General features: G+C 47.4%; 1 protein-coding gene across 3 annotated transcripts in view; it reads right to left on the bottom strand.

Annotated features, from left to right (window-relative positions):
• Hhat (hedgehog acyltransferase) overlaps positions 1-21,465 on the bottom strand; it is a 247,720-nt gene that overhangs the window by 20,153 nt on the left and 206,102 nt on the right. For all 3 annotated transcript variants that reach the window (XM_087906017.1, XM_087906016.1, XM_087906018.1), the window contains one exon: positions 19,570-19,714. In XM_087906017.1, the coding sequence (XP_087762143.1) occupies positions 19,570-19,714 (145 nt within the window). The remainder of the gene's footprint in view (positions 1-19,569; positions 19,715-21,465) is intronic.

The raw sequence follows: 21,465 nt of genomic DNA, 5'->3' as shown, positions 1-21,465 counted from the left end.
AGTTTTTCATCGCAGCAATAGTGACTCTAAATAAGATAACCAGTCAGAAAAAAAAGGCTCACTGTGAAAGTGTGAAGACCTGAGTTCAATTCCTAGAGCACACAAACATATAACATCATAGTTTATGTCTGTATCCCAATACTCGGGAGGAAGAGACAGAGGACTCACTGGGGCTTGCTGACTACCCAACCTAGACCAATTGGAGAGCTTCAGGTTAATGAGAGACTCTATCTCAAAACATAAGTGAACATTCCTAAGAATGACACCAAGGTTAACTTCTGGTCTCCAACACACACAAGGACATACATGGATGTTGGGGTGCAGACCCCTGGCCCCTTGACTTTCTTTGCCTGCCTCAGACCCTTCGCCTGCGGAGTGAAACAGCTTGTTTTCCTGTGTCTGCAGCTGCTCTGAGCACGAGACCCTCAGGAGTTCCTGATGGCAGGGGAATGAATTCTGGTGGGTTTACAGCTAGAAATCCCAAGAGCTGGGGCATGGCTATCAGTTAAGGATCCCTATATAAGCTTCCCTGGAGCACAATAAAGTTGGCATTCTTGTTTCAAGGATGACCAGAGTCCCCGTGTCTCTGTCTATCTGTGTCTGTGTTTAAATCTCCAGCCCCTTTCCTGGCTCACAAACCGTACCATAGCAGAACATAGCGCAGACTGCTCAGAACAAGCATAGTATTTTACACATGTGCATGTTTATCTACATAGACACATGCACCCACATTCACACTGACACTCACAGACACACACATACATACAGATACACATGCACTCTCTCACACACCCACATACTCACACACACGTACAATCACACATAACTAAAATTAAGTAGGAAGTTCTAATTCTGCTATTCACCATACACTGTACTCAAAAGAATGACCCCATGTCACATTTACTGTAAAGAAAGGTGATTTGAACCCCCACAACACTAAAACAAAATATGCAAACAAGTACCTGAGCAATAAAAAAGTACAGTCAGCAGGTTTTGGAAAAACCAAATTTTGAGGAGATTTAGCAGTGATTTTCTGACCTTCCCCCTTTGGTGTTTAGAGAGCAGGTGCCAATCATGGCACAGTGAGATGAGGCAGACACAGGAATCCTGTCCTTCTGGCCACAGCAATGGAAAGAAAGGGCCCCCTTTGAGCTAGAGAGGATGAGGAAAAACTCCAGAGCACAGCTAACTAGCTAAGGAACCCCACAGTCCAGACTCATGCTTAAATCATACAGGAAGGACCCAGACTAGCAACAGAAAGACTGCGGCAGAAGACCAAGGTATCAGGCACAGCCAAGTTCCAGGTGAAAGCAGAGGGGACTCAAAGGGAATGACAAAGAGGAGAAGCACAGAACTCTGCACAGGAGCACATCTAGACTGACCGTCCATCTCCCGATGGATGCAGGGTCCAGACAGGGCAGTATGTGCCCAAATCCACCAACGTATAGTGCTGGAAGTAACTGTATTGTGTTGTATTTATTGCTAAAATAAAAAAAAAGGTGTTTCTTTCTTTTTTTTTTTTTTAAAGAAACAGTGCCCAATTTAAAGAGTCTAGAAAGTGGGTATGGTGAGACCCTCAACTTGTCTTCTGATCTGGGGGAACCTCAGCTTGTCTGATGAGCTAGGGATCAGATACACTGTCCAATCTCCTCATCTATAACACAGAAATTACAGTGATAACCCTCTGCGAGATGCCTGTGAGGACTGGATCTATAACAGAAGCAAAGGTCCTGGCAAGCACAATAGTAAATTGTAAGAGACTTTTGTCTCCAAATGACCTTGCCAAAGGTCATAGGCAACAAATGAAACTTCAATAAACAGCTTTCTTTACCAGTTACAAAGCTGCTAGGCTTTGGCTGCTGAAGACTCCCATCAGAGTGTCCCAGTCCACAAGCCAAGTTGTCCAAGTGTTTAGGAAATGATACATTCACAGTTACATGTCCCTAGAACACAGCTTATCACAGACATCCAATGCAGAACCTGCTAGGTAAGCAGCAGTTCCCAAACCAATTTTCCAAAGTATTCTTTTAAAACGGAATGCTTCATTCTTCCAAGCTGTTTTACTTTCCTAATGCTGTGCTAAGACACCATGACCAATGCAACTTATAAAATACAGGGTTTATTTGTGGCTTCAGCTTCAGAGAGTTAGAGTCTTTGAGCATCAAGGCAGACCATGGAGCAGGCAGGGAAGCAACCTGCTAAAGCAATAGCCAAGAGCTTACACCCTGACCCACAGCACCAGGCACAGACAGCTCACTGGGAATGGCATGGGCTTCGGGAACTCCAAAGCCTGCTTCGACTATCAGATTTCCTCCAACAAGGTCGCCCCTCTTAATCCATCCTGCTGAGAGTTTTCATGGGAGTATACAGCAGGTGACAACTAGTATTTAATAAGTCGACCCACCAGACGTATTACTCCCTGATGGGGAGCCTCACTAGGCAAAGCTGTGGAGTTACTGACTGTAAATGATCATCTGTAATTGCTCTCATGAGCCACCGCATCCCTCCCCTAATAACAGCTATGGGTGTTTCCCACAGCTTGTGTGTTTATCTCACGTGAATATTCCATCTATTGGGCACACATACAGCTGTGGAAGATCAGGAAGAGGATTTCTTCTTAAGCTGTATAATTTTGATGAAGAGAAAGAATACTAGGATATCTTTCATTATTCAGACTGACATAAGGGAGTAATAATACTTTCAGTCACAAAGACCGCTAATTTTAGACTTCAGAACATATTCAAAGTGAACTGGTTGGCCCTGGAGATGAATACCTGGTTGCCCCTAAAGCCAACAGCAGATCATTTTTCCAGGTGTTTGTTGCTGGTTCAAGGTCAGGCTTGAGGCAACTTTGGCAGACATCAACCTCAGCAGTAATGGGCTTTCTGCACATGCTTCCTACCACTCAAGGTCCTATTATCTGTTATTTTTATGTCTTGAATTGCAATGTGTGTGCAGTATGTATGTGTGCAGTGTGTGCAGTATGTGTGTGTGCAGTGTGTGCAGTATGTGTGTGTGCAGTGTGTGCAGTATGTGTGTGCAGTGAGTGTAGAGTGTGTGCAGTGTGCGTGCAGTGTGTGTGTGTGTGTGTGCCTGTGTGCTGAGTGAAACATGCAGTCGAATGGGCAGAGGGAGAAGTGTGAGAGAGTGAATGAGTGAGAGAGAGTGAGTAAAGACTGAATGAATGATATGTGTGTGTGTGTGTGTGTGTATGAGAGAGAGAGACAGAGAGAGAGAGAGAGAGAGAGAGAGAGAGAGAGAGAGAGAGAGAGAGAGCTGTGTGAAAGAGCTGCTGTTATATAGAGAAGCTGTACTCCCTAGGAACTGTATGTAGTATGCATGGTGAGAGAGCTGTGTACATGAGATTACAGCTGTGTGGAGATTTGTAACTGTGTGGAGGCAAGGGAGGTAAAGCTGGATAGAAGAGATTAGAAGAGAAATGTACTTAAAGAAAGATGTGCAGCCGTGTGAAAATGGATGTAACTGTGTATAGAGATGCATAGCCGTGTAGGAGAGAGATGTATGTATGTGAAGAGAGACATGTTGCTGTATTAAAGAATATAGCTGTGTAGAGACAGAGAGATTCTGAGAGAGGATTATTTAAGATGAAGTAAAAGGTAAAGTTACCATCAGAAAGCATGTGATTCCTGACTTTCCCCCTCAGATAGAAAAGGTCTAGCTCTCGGATAGATAAGGAATTTTCCTAAGCCCTCACTGCTCTGAGGTCACTTTGCTACCCTGGTGCTGACGGGAGGCTGGCTCCCCCATCAGTAATGTTCTAGAGCCAGAACAGGAACTTTAACCCTGGTGCTGACAGCTGTCCTGGGGGTGTACAGCACCTTCCCAAGTACAACCGAGGAACAAGCATTCAAATATCTGAACCTGTGGGGGCCACTTTCATTCCAACACCACACGAGGCTATTTTTTTCATTAATTATGCTCTGAGAATCTTTGGGAAATGCAGACCTCCTAAAGTAGGACTTGGCCTCCAGCTCTGGAGGGCCAGTTAGCTGTACCTCCTAAGCCTCAGTGACCTCTTCTGCAACTGGGGTGGCAGGATGGAGGCAAGACAGGGACTTCCTGAAGGTCTCTGGATCTGTATACAACTCTACACCTTCTGCAATGGTGCTAATTAGGAGGTCACATGAAAGCCATTGTCTTCAGGCAGGCATCTCACGTAAAACCTATGATCTTTCACTGACTCTTGCATCACCAGCTTCTGCGGGCATAGTCATAATGATGTCATACAAAGGACAAAGATGTGAGACACACTCCATATGTCTTTGCTGGGATTTCAATTGCTGTGAAGAGGCACCATGACTATGGCAACTCTTATAATGGAGAACATTTTAATTGGTGGTGACTCACTTACAGTTTCAGAGGTTCATTTCATTAGCATCGTGGTGGGGAGCATAGCAGTGTACAGCCAGATATGGTGCTGGACCTACATCTTGTAGGCAACAGGAAGTCAACTGTGTCACTGGGCAGTATACTGAGCATAGGAAACCTCAAAGCCCACCCCACAGTGACACACTTCCTCCAACAAAGCCACACCTCTTAATAGTGCCACTTTCTATGAGATTATGGGAGCCAGGTACATTCAAAATAGGACACCACTTGAGTGGAACGTTCCAGAACACATGAGAATGTTCCAACCAGACACTTTGTTGTGAATATAAATGATTTAACTTATAACTGATCAAAAGTTACCACTGGTTAGTAGTTTTGTATTCTACTGTTTCTAAATAAATCAGGGTTAAACCAAATGCTGCAAGAAATTTACATATATTTGATACAGCTTCAATATGAAGCCAAATAAATGTGTTTTTTTGGTAGAAGTTGGTAACGTGTCAATAAATCGATAAGAATAAGCATGACGATTCTAAAGAGGGCAATGGTCACCTTCACTGAGGTGGACTTATACAGCTTCACTAAGGACAGTATCGACCCAACCCCTGAAACAGTACATCTGGGCAGAAAGAATGACCTCTTCAATTAAGGTTCTCGGTAAATTAGATGTCCAAGATGACCCCGCCTCCAAACCTTGATCTTAGCCTCTTGACATTCTGTAAAATTAATTCTAAATGAATTTGAGATCTAAGTAGAAAAAGCCACAAAGTAAAAGTTCTCAGAGAAAATACAGGAAGATCTTTGTGACCATGGGGATACTTCCTAAGACGTGCAGAGAAGGAACAAACAGTGACTGAATGACGGACAAATGGGACTTGACAGAAAGTGAGAAATCTATTTATCAGCAAACATCGCTAGAGTAAGGAGTGAGGCAGGGAGGGTATACTTTGGTAATCTGAATGAAAAGATGAGAGATGTCCCCTGTAGTCTCGGGCATTTGTCTTGGTCCCTGTTGGCGGCTGGGGAGGTTTAGGGAGTAGTAGGTTTTGAGATAAAAAGCCTCATCCAATTTCAGTTTGTTCTCTCTGCTAACATAGTAGGAAAGGTGAGCTCTCTCTCCTCCCTGGTCTGGCCGCTATGCCTGTTGCCATGATGAACTCTTAACTCTCAAATCAGCTCAAATTAACTCCTTCTTCCACAAGCTGCCTTATTCATGGTGCCTCATCCCAGCAATAGGAAAGTAACCAACAGAGCAGAAAAAAAGTTATAAATAGCATCACAGAAATGGCTACAAAAACTCTATCCAAAGAATGCCTAGGGGCCAAGGAGACGGCTCAGTCAGTGATGTGCTTGCCACACAAGCATGGAATCCTCAGCTCAGATCATCATGGCGGCAGGCACCTGCAGCCCTAGCCTTGAAGGGGCTGGCGCGGCACAGACAGATAGGTTTCTGAAGGTCACTGGAAGCCAGTCTAACCAGCCAGTGAACTCTGGGTTCGGTGATATTGAGTGACCCTATCTCAAAATTGTGAAGAGCAATCGAGGAAGACACCCAAAGCCACTTCTAGTCTCTATTCCTGCACACATGTGCACATGTGCAGCTATGCCTGCGCACATGCTACACACAAATATACACACAAACATTTAAGAATGCCTAGAAATCAAGAAGAAAAGGAAAATTGACACACTTTTTTTAAATGGCCAAAAGACTTCTAAGAACTTTTCACAAGACAGAGGTCATGAGGCTGGAGAGATGGCTTAGTGATTAAGAAAACATAACTGATCTTGTAAAGGACCTGGGTTAAGTTCCCAGCATCCACATGGCAGCTCACAACCATTTTTAACTCCAGCTCTTGGGGGATATGATGTCTCTGGTCTCCTTGGGTACCAGCTCACACATACATAATTTAAAATAATAAAACAAATCTTGAAAAAGAAAGTAAAAATAAAAAAATGTTCAATTATGAGATTGAATTTAAAGAGGTTGGTAACCCTATGTAGGCCAACCGTAGCTAAGAGAGAATGTAAAGAGACTTCTAGAGTGTGGGGCACTAGCTAGACAGGCATGCTCAACTTAAAGATCCATCTTGCTGCTCAGTTCTCCAGCACTCACTCACATAAAAAGGCCAGGGGCAGCAACGCATGCCAGGGATTACCGGGAAAGCAAGTACAGGCAGGTCCGAGGGGCTTGCTAGCCAGCCTAGACCATCTTAGGAGCCCCAGACCAAGAGACTACACACACACACACACACACACACACACACACACCATGCACAAACACAGACATATACACCTTCTCCCACACAGAAATAGGTACCCACACGAATACGCACAGATATGCGCACCTCCCCTACACACATACACACTCACACACACACACACACACACACATACAGACATGCACACAAAACACGTGTGCACCCCCCCCCCAACACACACACTAAACAGATGAGGGAAAGCTATGTTCACACAGATCTTCACACAGCTCTTTTCCAAGAAGCGTCTGGTAGCTCAGGGTCCAGAAGAATGACAGAATAGCCTTAGGTAAATTAGCAAAACCATACAGTCAACTAGAGAGATGTCAGTTTTCCCTCGGTGATATGATGTAATGGCTAGGTAGCCCTATGACCGAGGTTCACCTGGGATCCCATCTCTGCCACTTACAGCAGAGGGGACTTGGCAGATCAAATCAAATCAAAGTGTTTCACAAAATGCAGAGCACCCTGTGGGGGGGGGGGCGAAGGGCTACCTCCGTACTTCAGGTTCAATTGGAATTTAGTCTAGGCTGTGTATTCCCCGGGCTATCCATGTCCATGTTTGGGATAGCAAACTCCCAAATTAACAAGGATGCCTGACAGTAGCCTAACATGATTAGGCACATGTATAAGACCTTTAAATCAGGGCAATTAGCATATTGTCACCCCAGGCACTGGGGGCTGGGCTCAAGAAAAAGAGGCAGGGAGGGATGGTTGGGGCCAGAGAGCCGAGGTGAGTTCTAGCGTGCTGTGGGGTGACTGGAGCTAGGGGAGACAACCCAGCAGTTAAACACTTGGTGGGTAAGAGCGGGACCAGAGTTCAGATTCCCAGGACTCATACAAAATGTCAGGTGAGCATGGCCACTCCCTGGTAACACCAGCCCTGGAAGGCAGAGATGGAATTCCCCAGAGTGAGCTGACTAGCAGGGCTACCTACCACATGGGTGAGCTTGGGACTTCAATGAGAGAATCTGTCTCAATAAATAAGGTGGAAGATCAATCAGGGATTCTGACATCAACCTAGCATCTTTACATCATACACACCCATGTGCACACATTCTCTCTCTCTCTCTCTCTCTCTCTCTCTCTCTCTCTCACACACACACACACACACACACACACACAATGGGAAAAGAAGAAAGAGTGAGAACATATCGTCTTTTTTAGAACAGCAGACATGATTTCTAGAACACTCTCACAGGTCACGAGGGCTTCCACAGCAGCATCTCACTGTGAGGAAAGCCAGCCCTGATGGGTCTTTCCCTTACCAGGGAAAGTGTTAGATTTCCATACAACGTTTTAAAGTGGGTGCAGATCGAGGGACACTTTACCAACCCCTGCTCCTCTCTGGAGCCAGGCATTTGCCGCAGTAACATCTGCTTGTCACACCCACGGCCACGACCATGTCACTTCCCAAAGCGCCCCATCTGTCAGCCTATAAAAACCCAGTAAACCCGCAGAGCAAAATTCTGATACCAAACGGTATGTGTCTAAACCCGGATGCTGGCCATTGGGGTAGACTGGTCAGATTATTTTCCTCAGTAGGCGGGTGGACTTTTATCTCCTCCGAGAACCTCAGGGTGTGTTAGACTCAGATATACCATGCTTATAAATAGCAAACTATGGTAGGTCAGCTCGTCTGGGCTAAAGAAATGGGCACTTGTGGAGTACAGGAGGGGAGAAGGGGAGTTTCCCGGGCTATGAACTGAGGCAGCCACTAGCAGATCAGTTACGATACAACCGGAGTCACTGGGGTCCTCTGCAGAGGACAGATCCCTGGGGCCACCCCACACCCGCTCCATCAGCGTCTCTTACAGGTAAGAACGAAGTGGTCATTTTAAACGAGCTGTCCAGGTGATGCTAATGGACGTGAGAGCAGAGCAGCAGCTGTGTGGGAGGCTGGTCCAGGGAGGAGCCTGACAGCACAGCGATTAATGGCAACCCAGAGGGGACAGACTCACGATGGAAGCTGCTCTGGAGCAGGTCAACCTCAGCCTCACTCAACATTGTGTAAACAATGAGGAACCCAGCTTCCAGGCATCCAACCTGCACAAAATCTCAGACTGCAGGCAGCAGGAGTGCCAGGCATATTTAATGTTGAGTTATCACAGCAAACATGCAAAATTGGGAAGTTTCATACACATCTTTCTGAGAGCCCAGCAGAGCCGAGATGTGGTCCAGGTGTTCCTGCCTCCCTAGCAAGTCTGGGTCTGTCTCTCACAGCCTTCACTTCTAGGCATCCATCTGTTTCCAGATGGATTGATAAAAAGTATGTCCCCTGGAGCACCAGGGAAAGTCACCTTATGCTAAGTTATGAAGCACAAGGACATTAAAAATGACAGAGTAGCATGATAAAAAGCAGCAAATGGCATGGTTCCTAGTCTTCAGCATCCATTATTACTGTGAACAATAGTTTTGATTGACAGAATGAGAAATGATGGGGAAGAAAACAGAACTGTATGAGACAGGAGGAAAGGGAAATGATAAATTAATGGGTTGGTAGAAGGCAGATGGACAGATGGACAATTAGACAAATGCATAGGGGAACAGAGAGAAGAGCCAAGTCTGGCTGTGGTGTAGCTCTTTCCTCACAACTGAAAATTCCCTCCAGATAAAGGAGGGAGACTCATGAAGCTTACATGTCCAAGAAGGCTATAAGATCCACAAGACCCCACCCAAGGTTACGCAGGCAGGACCCACTGCTGGGGAGGAGGTTCGTCTGCGGCACTGCCTGTTAATCATGCGGGGGTTCCACGGATGCAGCTTTTGTGGTTTGCTGTGCTAGGATGGGCTTTCAGTAAGGCAGCTACCCGTGGGTTTCCCATGATCCCGTGGGAAACTCCAGCAAGCTCACTGGTTCGCTAAGCCAGTCTGGGATGGAGCTGGTGCGTGGGTGTGCTTCTCTATAGCCAGTACCCCATCTGAGCTAACACAGCACAGACCAGTTACTGTTTCTTCTTAAGTGATCTTGTGCAGCTTTCTGAGAATCCTTCACAGACCACACGATCTCTGCGTTTTGAGTGCATGGTCACAGCCTGTATCACCGTCACCATAGTCTGGTTTAGAATATGGGTCACTCCCTAAAGGAAACCCGCGGCCTCGAGCCATCACCATCCAAACTATGCTCCTCGCCATTCGCGGTAACCGCTGGTTCCCATCTGTGACACTTTGTCGGCTCCAGACATTTCACACCAGCGGACAGCTCCACGTGGGGTCCTCTGCCCTCCTTTCCCTTGCCGTCTCCAGGTAGCTCCGATGTTTTTAAACATTCCACTGTGTGGAGATAGTTCACGCACTGTTTCCGTTCATTGGCCAATGGCTGTCTGGGTTGGTTCTGTTTGGCTGTCCCATGCAATTGTGGCATGAGCATGCATGCATCAGGTTTTGCATGGACCTGCAGTTTTATTTCTGTCAGATACATACCTGAGAATAGATTGCTGGGTTATGTAACTCTCTATTTAAAATTTTAAATCCCTAACCAACTCAGTATCTATTTTCATCCACCATAGATGAGTACTTGGCTTTTCCTGGCATCCATGGCAAAATTTGTTTACTACTTCTTGTTTGTTTATTACGGTCATCCTAGGGGTTGTGAAGCAGCATTCCACTGAGGGGCTAGGTGACTTCTCCTGACGACTCAACGTGTTGGGTCTCTTCCCTGGGTTTAAGGGTCTCTGCATATCGCCTTTGATAAATGTCTGCTCAAAGCCTTTATCTGTTTCTCATGGAGTCATGGCTTCCAGCCAGAGTACTGGTTCTCAGCCTCTGTGTTGTGACCCTTGGTGGGGGTCCAACGACCCTTTCACAGTGGTCACCTAAGACCATCAGAAAACACAGACATTTACATTATGATTCAAAACAGTAGCAAAATTAAAGTTATAAAGAGCAAGAAAAATAGTTTTATGTGGTCAGAGGGCAAAGGGGAGCCCAAGGCACCCTGGCTTAAGTTCACAGTTAAGTTCACAGGACGAGAGGCTTTGAGGCTCCTCTGGCTGGATGCTGCTCCCGTGCATGGCACCGGCTCTGCCTCTTCTTCCCCCTGCCAGCTGGCACAGCGCGACTTGGACTTTCTCATCATTGCTATCTGCTGCCCCTACACAGTCAACATCCCGACTTAGACGGAGATGCAGAAGACATGGGTGAATAAGGAGGCAGAGGCTCCCTTTGGGCTTTGTTGGTGCCGCTTGTTGCTTGGGATTATCCAGGGCTCTTCCTGCACACCAGCCCCAGGAGCTCTGGCCCACTGGGCATCGCTCAGAGCCGCTGCCTCTACCTTGGAGTCAGTTTGATCCTAGATAGGCTGATGGCTCTGACCACCCCCCTCCTCACATTTACAGCTTTTGTTTTTGCATTTACTTTTCTAAGAGAAAGCCTTACTATAGCCCAGGCTGCCCTCAGATCCCCTATGGAGCCCAGGCTGGCTTCAGACCCAGGGAATACTCTTGTTCTTCCTCCAAGGGTGTGGGATGATTGTGGCCACCATACCTGGTTAGGGTGGGCTTGTCTTAGTTTCTTTTGTATAGATGGATTTTTCTTTGGGCCACCAGCTCACAAATAATGACACAGAGACTTAGTATTAATTATGAAAGTTTGGCATTAGCTTAGGTTTGTTTCTAACTCGTTCTTTTGTTTTTGTTTTGTTTAGATTTTTTGTTTTTTGAGAAAGAGTTTCTCTGTAGCTTTCAATCCTGTTCTCGAACTCACAGAGATCGGCCTGCCTCTGCCTCCCAAATGCTGGGGTTAAAGGTGTGCGCCACCACCGCCTGGCTCTAACTAGCTCTTTTAACTTACATTAACCCACATTTTTTAGTCTGCATTCTTCCTTGCACTCATTACCTCATCTCCATCCTGCACATCCTACATCCTCTGAGTCCGGCTGATGACTCCTGTCTTCTTGAGACCTCTCTGTCCCCAGAAGTTCTGCCAACCCTCTTCCTGCCTAGCTACTGGCCGGCCATCCAGCTCCTTACTGAACCTGTCACAGTGACACATCCTCACACAGTGTAAAGGAATATTTCACAACAGGTTTGGGTTTTACGTGTTTAGTGCTAGGAACGAAATAAATCCCCGCCTTGCACAGCTTAAGAAGGTGCTTCCCACTGAGCTATTTTTCCCAGGCAGCTGCTTCTCTTTAACCTAACACAACAGACAAGATCTCCCTAGGAACTCTGTCAGTTTTCCTTGGCCAATAATCTAAACCAAAACCAACCACAGACACATCCAAGAGGTGCCACCAGGCCAGCCAGCCTTCACTCAGCACAGAGGCTGGAGAACTGAGCAATTGTTTGCTCAAGTTAGTAAACTCTGGGGTGACCTGTTATGCAGCAGTAGCTGACTGATAAATGCTAGCCCCAAATGCTGCCCAATCTAGATCAATACTTCTTTTTTTTTTGAGGGTAAGATAAAAAGATAGTGAAGTGAGCACAAAGCCCTCCCAGCCATTCTCAAACTAAGTTATATACCACAGTGTAGCACAACTAATACAAACCCAGAGAAAGAAACTGGGGTTCAACCTGAAGATCCGAAGAGCAAAACAGCCAAACTGTCTCAGCCAGTGGCTTAGCAGAATAGAACTAGGGGGAATTTCAAGCAGATAGAGGAGGAAAGAGGCAGAGTCAGGGAGACACCATGTAACCACCAGAGGAGAAAGATGCCCTCATGCTGGTACTGGAAACCACAAGCCTCATGGTAAAATATAAAATAATAAAAATGGGTTAATTTAAGATGCAAGAGCTTGCTAAAACTACACTCAAGCTATTGGTCAAACAGTATTGCAATAAATATAGTTTCTGTGTGATTATTTTGGGTCTGGGAGGCCGGGAAACAAGTGAGCAGCCTCCGCCAACCCTGTGTGTACCTGCTGAGGAACTGTCTGGAGCAGGTTGTGGAGGTATGCTTGTTGGGGTTGTCTTGATTATTAACTGAGGTGGGAAGACACACCCAGGATTCCTGGACTATATCAGACAGAAGGCTAGGTGAGAGCGAGCAGACATCCATTTGTTTCTCTCTACTCTTGATGGTAGGTGTGCTGTGACCACCTGAGTGAGTTCCTACCTTGGCTTCTCCTCGATGATGGACTGTGATCTGGAACTTTTCCTCCTGCAAGTTGCTTTTGTTAAGAGTGTCTTATCACAACAACAGAAATGAAACCAGGCCAGATGCCAAGAATGGTCACCATGGACCCATGTCTCACCACAGATAAACACTCAAAGGTCTATGAATCAACGTCCCTGGGCAGAAGGCACCAGCTCCTCAACCTCTACAGTCTAAGAGATCTGAGGAGGTCGGGAAGAAGTCGGGATAAACACGAAAAATCCATCTGAAGGTGAGGTCCCGTGAAGTGAGAGACTGACATCTTCACAAACACAACCCAGGAGGCGCTGCCATCTGCCCTCTGTCTTTCTTCAAGCCCAGGGAAATTTCATTCCAGAAGTGTGAGGAGATGTGGAGGGTGAGTTCGCCTTCCCCACAGACCTCTGGGGTCTCCAGTGCCACACTCCAGTTTGCCTTTAAATAAAATTCCTGTCGAGAAGCATTTGCATCAGGGGAAGAATAAACTGTCTGGACAAGCTAGTAATTGGGGGATAATACATTTTCTCCTCTCTTAGCTAACATAGCAAGCAGATTTGGGGAGTGCCAGGGTTCTGACCTGCATGACATCATCACACTCACTGGAATCCAGAGGGAAAGGAACCAGGTTCTCTGGAGCAAGGGGCTTCTTAGGGAGTTAAGTGTTGAGGCACAGCTTGCCAAGATACATGGGGTGATGGAGTGATAAGGAAGAAGAAATACAAATTTTGTGTGTGTATACTTGTGAATACAAGTGTGTGTGTTGTGCACATGTGTGTACATGGCACACACATGCAGTTATGCAAGGAGTCAGGTAGGAGAATGTTGGGGTGGTCTGCATGCAGGTATGTATGTATTGGGGTGTATGTATGTGTGTTGTGCACATGTATGTACATGACACACACATGCAGTTATGCAAGGAGTCAGGTAGGAGAATGTTGGGGTGGTCTACATGCAGATATGTGTGTATTGGGGTGCAAGTATGTATATATGTGTGTGTAAGTATGTGGGAAGTGCATACATATGTGCATGCATACCTGCATTGCATGCCGAGGAGTGAGGATAATGTTGGTGGGATCTGTGTGCAGGTAATTTTGTGTGTGAATTATGTGACTAGCAGTGTAGCTGCCCCAGTCACCCATGCTCATGTCAGTAACCTCAGAACTTAGCAGCTCACCAAGAAGGTCGGATGGAGTCCTTTCTTTGGTGTGTGAGTATCCTATCTGGTAATGTCTGTGCATGCCTCCTATAAAAAGTCACAAGATGGGCCAGGCAGTGGTGGTGCACGCCTTTAATCACAGCATTCAGGAGGCAGACGCAGGCGGATCTCTGTGAGTCTGAGGTCTACTAGAGCTAGTTCCAGGACAGGATCCAAAGCTACAGAGAAACCTTGTCTCAAAAAAAAAAAAAAAAAGAAAGAAAAAAAGAAAAAAAAGTCACATAGAGTTCTGTCTCATTGATCTCCTTACAGAACAGAACTCAAAAATACCTGCCGAGGAAACCAATGCACACATCAACATGGAAGGTTGAGGCGTCTCCGTGACTGAGCTTTTGGGGACAAAGGTGACTGTGCAGCCCTTTGCACCTGTCCCTGGCAGCACTTTGCACCTGTCCCTGCGGAGAATGACTCAGTATAGTTCATCCTAGAGCACACAGGAGGCCCAGACCCCAGCCACATCCCTCTTAGACCCGTAAAACTTCAAGGAGCGTGAAGCATATTTAAATGGAGAATATTTGTAGGTTTGTATTTTAAGAGTGAAGACAGATTCCTTACTCTCTGCTGAATTATCTCAGCGAAAGAGGTGAGCCTTGCTGTTAAAAAATGTTACATGCATGACACACCCTAGAGCCCCAGGTTTTTTTTCTTAAACTGGGCATGTCTGTTTTCCATTCTTCATCAGGGTGGGGGAGGTGCACACCAGGGGGGGAAAAGGACCCATCCTGCAGCCCCCTCTCTCACCCAGAGTCCAGGAACGAGGCTGCTATGGAATCACCACGATGAACTTGACAACTTAACGCAAAGCCAACCGTAGCTGAGTTTACTGCAGGAGATGGGGAGATCCTGACTTTGGGGTCAGTCTTCCATGCTACCCCATGAGATACTTGGAATAAACTAGTAAGCATGCATTTGGGCGCACCCGTCTCCCTTAGAGTTGGTGGCTGTGCACCGGCAGTTTCCACATCCCTGCAGAATTAGCGAGCTTGTCTCTGTGGGTACTGATATCTGATTTGCTGAGAGACATATGTAGTTAATTTGGAAATGCAACTCTCCCTCCTGGCGGGGGGGGACCTAGGACTCCTGAGCCAGAAACCTACAAGACTCAGGAAGCTCAGAAGGTTAGGAGCCATGAAGCCCCTCCTCAAGATGACAGGAGCAGGGACAGCCGTGGGAGGAGACACTTCTGTGTAGCTGTCTGCAAGTACAGCACTCCAGGGCTACAGCCTTTGTGAGTCATCCATGTACTGGGGTGGGCTTTCCAGTGACGCAGCTGCCTTTGAGTCTCCCACGCTCCCTTAAGTAACCTCACGCCCTAAGGAACAGCACTGAACTCACTAAGCTAGGCCTGGATGGCATTATTTCCTCGGTCAGTTATCAAGTCGAATCTGGGGCGAACAGACATTTGCTCCTATCTTCCCAGGGAAAGTCACACAACAGCCAATGGTTACTGTTTATTATCAGCTGGATAGGATCTGGGACCAGCTGGGAGGCAAGCCTTCAAACATACTTGTGAAGGACTCTTTAGAATACGTTAACCTCTGGCATGCCTGGGAAGGACTGTGGTAATTATGCTAATTGGGAAGACCCATCCTAGACTTACAAACTGGAGGTCACAGTCTGAATACAAGCACTCATCTCTCTCTGCTTCTTGACTGCAATGTGGCCAGCTGCCTCAGGTTCCCGCCTCTCTGACTTCCCACCATAACGGACTGTACCTGTGAGTGGGGTAGCCCCTTTCTCCCTTAAGTTGTCTGCCATTTTACCAAAACAACAGAAAAGTAACTAAGACAATGATGCTTGCAAACCTGCAATTACCCCTGTCCCCAGGCACCTGTCTGTCCCCTCCCTGTGCAGCTGGACTCCTTGAGTTAGGACCTCTGAGGATGACCTAAGCCATCACAACAGAGGCTAGGGACTCTTATTAAACCCTGAAGTCTAGATGTTAAGCTTGAAGACGCTCCATTCTCTGGAGACAGGTCCCCTCATGCCTTCATCACCACCTCCAGATGCAGAGATGAGTCTTAGAGCAACAGGAACTGATCACATACCCAAAGGCAGAGGTCAGAGACAGTCAGGCTGCCAGATGCTGGCACACCCATCAGCACTAGTACAGGACAACAGGACCCTTCTGGGGCTCTTGGGAGCCAGGTGATTTCAGAATTCAGATTTTCTTTTTCCGTTTTAGAATGCCGATCTATTAACACTCCCAGTAGGGCCTGAGGACACATACTACCAACTCATTAATTATTTCTTGTAACTAGACATGAATATTTATCACAACCATCGATATCAGGTCCATCTAAATTGTAAGACAGCCAGGCTCACCAGAATGGGAGGTTTGGCACCATCTCGATCACTTCCCTCCACGGGAGATCTAAACTCAGGAATTCAAGCCAACAACCCTCGACAAGGACACGGCAAACCCTTGACAAGGACACAGCAAAAGGAGCAACTGACAAGATCCCAGCAGACATTCCTTGGTTCCAGCCTGGGAAACAGGCAGGCCTGTCTGGAGAGCCCCTGACTTCAGAGCCCCAAAGGGAAATGACGTCACAGGGTCTTGTGTGAAGAATCAGAGTCCCCGAGCCCAAGGAGGACGGAAACACTATGTGCTGTCACAGACCACAGGACACAGTGCTGGCCCCACGTACTGGCAGACCTGCAGGGTGCCAGGCAAGCAGTGCTGTGAGCCTCCTGCCACCCAGGAGCAGCAAGAGCACACTGTAGATGCTGCTCTGCCCTCTTCAGTGCCAACATGCCCCAGGTCTTCCCCGACTTCTTACTCCAGGCAGCCCCTGGCTCTCTGAGTCCACTCCCACAGCCTTGACGACCGGCTCCGCAAGCTTGACTTTCACATATTAATCACGAGTCCTCCCTCTTCCTCAAACGCAGCTTTGCACAGCCTCTGGGACATCTCCAGCTGGGTGACCAACTGTGTGACACAGATGACCCATACATGCCAAACCTGCCTGCTTCCCACAACTCCAGCCCGGCACTCGGGAGTATAACATGAGCGATTCTGGCCAATAGGACATGAACAGACATAACACATGTCACTAAGGTATTTAGTATCTGGTGCACAGGCCTCATGGTCTTTCCCTTCCCCGATGCTAAGACAAGACATCAAACATTCTAACTCCTAGAATTGCAGCTTAGAAAAAGTGACTGGGTTTGCTGTATGTTTTGAGAGAAATAAAATTATGTGTGTAGGGTAGGCACATATGTGGGTGTATAAGTGAGCATGTAAATGTTCTGTATGTACTTAGAGGGCAGGGAACAGCTTTGGGAATCTCTCTCTACTGCTCTCTGCCCCATTCCTATGAAATGGAATCTCTCACTAAAGCTGCAGTTGGGCTAGGCCAGGAGCCAGCAAGCTCCAGCAATCTTCTTATCTCCAACCTCCATGCTACCCCTCCACCACCACCCCTGCCCTACCCCTCCACCACCCTTTCTCTACCCCTCTATCATCCCTGCCCTACTTTACATTACCACCCCTATCTGCCCACTGCAAAGTCCTGGAGTTAAAGGCACATGTGTGGTCATACAAGCTTTTCTTTGGGTGCTGAGGGTTTGACGCCTCCCTCTGAGTCGTCTCCTCAGCCCTGAGTAATAAACATGTACAGTTAACATCCACCAAGATTTGGAGTTTCTGCTATGGCCGTCAACATTAGTTACTCCAGCACAGCAGCCTTCTTGGACATGGGAAATCCTTGCTTGGTGCTTAGCTTAAACACCACTGCTATAGGATAATGCTCTTGTACACGGAAAAGATCTGTCACTCAAATTGGTTTAATAAAATGTTGATTGGCCAGTAGACAGGCAGGAAGTATCACGGGGCAACCAGACTAGGGGAATTCTTGGAAGAGGAAAGGCGGAGACGCAGTCACAAGCCAGATGCAGAAGAAGCAAGATGAGAATGTCACACTGAGTGAGGTACCAAGCCATGTGGCTAAACATAGATGAGAATTAGGGGTTAATTTAAGGTGTAAGAGCTAGCTAATAATGAGTCTGAGCTAATGGGCCAAACAGTTTATAATTAATATAAGCTTCTGTGTGCTTCTTTGGGACTGATCGGCTGCAGGACTGGGCAGGATAGAAACCTTCATCTACACACCATTTCTATGGAAGGTTAGCCACTATGCCACAATGACTTCTGACAGTTCCCTCAGACATCCACATAGCAGCCACCCCAGCCAAATGTCACCTGGAAACTATTTTTATTTGGTGTCCCTATTTATTACCTGTGTTTTATTTATTTCTTTCACCTCTCCACTGGATACAGGGTCTCCCTATGTGGCTCAGGTGGACCTCACACTCTGAAACATTCTTCCTCAACCTCCTAAGTGCTAGGATTTTGGATGAAGTCACCACACCTAGCAATGGGCTTCCTTTCTCATCCTTGTGTGCTCAGTGTTTTATAAATAGCAGACACTCGATATATTTGATTGACCGAGGAGGAAGTTAGAGCCTTCTCATTAGGTGACAAGGAGCCTAGAGTCAGCATTCCCACCCCCACCCCGAGTCTCGGGTGCTCACCAATGTGTCAGGTTCTGCATCGGTCATGCGGTCATGCGCTGAGCACTCCAGGAAGTATATCAAAGATGGGCTTTTCCAATGACAAGATTAAAATCAAATGGGACCTAGTGAGCCCACTGAGTCACACAGTCTGTCTACAAGCGTGACTGATATCAGGCATCTGGAAGTTGTATCCGGTGTGAAAAGAGAGCTGCAGCAAAAATATCTCTGGCTCCTTGGGGACCCTGATGCAGAGATGACGGCCAGCCATGTCCGGTTTCACTGACGCTGCTCAGCAGGACTCCCCAGACCCAAGCAGGGGTGGCGCAAGCAGAACAGGGAATCCTTTCTTTGGAAGCACGGCAAGCAGCTCCAGGGCTAGACTCAGTGGACAGTCTGTTCTCACCTTTCAGAAGTCCCAGTGGTGACCAGCGGTAATGACCACTACCGTCAAGTTTTCACAGCTGCCACACCTGGCATTCTACCTGCTGTGGACACTGAGGCAGTCCACTCTGTGGACGTGAAACAAAAGATTAACTCACAGTTGGGGCCAACGAGATGGGTCAGTGGGTGAAGGAGCTTGCTGGGCAAGTTTGGATACCTGAGTTTGATTCCTGAGACCCATGAAAAGGCAGCAGGAGAGAAACTACTCCACAAAGTTGTGCTCTGACCTCTTGTGCACGTAGGCCATGGCACGCATGTGCCTACACACACAGAAGCACACAGAGACAAAAGTCCAGGTCCAGGGCGGACACCAGACCCAAGCTCACAGCTCCAGGGCAGCACAAGGAGACACCCAGGAATGTTGCTAACAGAAATCCAGAACGTAAATGCAACAAGGTTAGACAACATTAGACTTCATGGCACACTGAAGCTTGGAATCTAAAATCAGTGTGGAAGTGCCGGAAGAAGTCACGACATTGGAAACATAAGAGGAATAGCATGGAGGGTGCAGGAGAGCTGGATGTCAAGCTTCATGGGCAGCGGATATGAGGTGCCGCAAACAGGTAATGCCGCAGTCACCATGGAACAGAAGCCATTCCCAGCTGACACCTTGCAGGTCACTTGTCCTATGCACGGCTCTCCCAAGACTCCCAAGTCAACAACAGCACCCAAATGCAAATCAGACGACAATGTGACATCAGGCAGAGCTGTGCTTACCTTGCAGGAAGATCCTGTCCCAGTAGGTTTTGCCAACATGAATCCCTCCCAGAAACACCAGGTTGAACAGGATCAGCATGGAGGTCGAGCAAGAGGCGAGCAGAGCGTGCAACCGGCGGCGAGCTTGCGGAGAGAGGTACCGGGTCTACGAGGGAAGCGCAGAAAGAACTTCATGTGAGAGGGCAATAGAAATAAGGCTGAGGTTTACTTCTGTCTTGGTGTCTCTATTGCTGTGATAAAACACCAGGACTGAAAACGACCTAGGGAGAAAAGGTCTGTCTCACTTTGCAGCTTCTATGTCCATCATGCAGGGAAGTCAGGGCAGGGCCTCAAGGCTGGAACCCGGAGGAAGGAATGCCAAGGAGGAGTGCTGCTGACTGGCTTATTCTTCATGGCTTGCTAACTAACCATGGCGTTTTGATATAGTACCTAGGGCCACCAGCCCAGGGGTGGCACCACCCACAGTGAGCTAGGCTCTCTCACATCAACCATCAATTGAGAAAATGCCCCACAGGCCAATCTCCCTCTCCCAAAATGACTCTTGCTTCTGTCAAGTTGGCAGAAAACCAACACCATATTCTCCTGTTGCCAGGTCCAGACTCTTCCTCTCTTCCTCTTGCACTTGGAGCCAAGCCATGTCGAGACAGTTCTCCAAACCCCTAGCCTACAATATATTCATGCTGCCCTAAGAAGTGACATACTCTGGCAATGTTACTTCTTCCACACCAGGCTTCCCTCCGGCCTTGACAACCTAAGTTCTAAGCTGGTTAGGATGTAGCAGCCCCCTTACCCGCCAGGTGACACATCTTTGTGGGTTTTCTGCCTATAAATCCATAGATAAAACCACTTTCAATTGTTACCCACAATACAGCTCCATGTCAAGATCACAGTGACCTTCTAGATTGGTGGACTTGACTCTAGGAAGCTGGCTGGCTCCCTTGAAACCTGACATGCTCTAAGGGGTAACACCATGGGTGTATGGAAGACACACTGTGATCGTCAACTTGTTGGAATTTAGAATCACCACAGAAATCGAGCTCTGGACACAGCTGTGAAGGAGTTTCTAGACTGGGCCAATTGAGTAAGAAGAGCCCTAAACATGAGTCCCAGACTGAGCTGAGCCCCTGATTCCTGGTTGTGAATGCCACGTAACCAGCTGTCTCATGTTCCTACCACCAGGACTTTTACAGCATGAAAGACAGCACCCTCCAACTAGACGCCTAAAAAAAGCCCTTCCTTCTCAGGCATGTTGTCATCACGGCGAGGAACTAATAAGGTTTCTCAACAGCACATGGTAGCAGCTGAGAAGGTGGCTGACCACAGTGCCTGGAGGAACTGTGGATGGAGGGACCCTTCCAGTGAACATAGACGTTCGATTATCCTTCCTGGGTCTTCATTTCATTCCCCTTTAGTAGGGATTTTACAAACAAATCAAGCCTTTGTACCACATCCCTTTTATTGTGGTTGGCCCTCCCAAGGGCACCCCACCATGGCTTGAGCTGTGGGAGCCCCATAAACACATCTGTGAGTTCTGCACAGAGCCAGGTGCAGTACCACAGTGGTCACACACACCCTAGGGAGTCTGGCAAATGCTCCACGTGAAGGAAAGACGATGGGGGTCAGTAGATGCGTCCTAACTGCTCTCTGAAAACCTGCAGAACTCTGAGGCAACCAGCTGTAGCTGGTCTGATCTCAGAGGCTCTGTGGCTGAGCCTGGGTGAGTCACACAGGCAGAGACAAGTCTGGAAGGTGGTTCTCAGCAGGGTCCGGCTGTGGTGGTCTGCTGTGTTGTAACTTGGCCAGGGTCCTCTCAATCTAGAGAAACCAATTCCCAGCCTGGTCCTTCTTTCTACTCTGAGGCCAGGGCCATTCCAGAAGCACAGATCTCACTGTGGA

Source organism: Myodes glareolus, chromosome 5, assembly GCF_982192425.1.
Source record: "Myodes glareolus chromosome 5, mMyoGla1.1, whole genome shotgun sequence".
In the NCBI taxonomy this organism is placed as follows: Eukaryota; Metazoa; Chordata; class Mammalia; order Rodentia; family Cricetidae; genus Myodes; species Myodes glareolus.
This window is presented reverse-complemented; position numbering and strand designations above follow the sequence as displayed.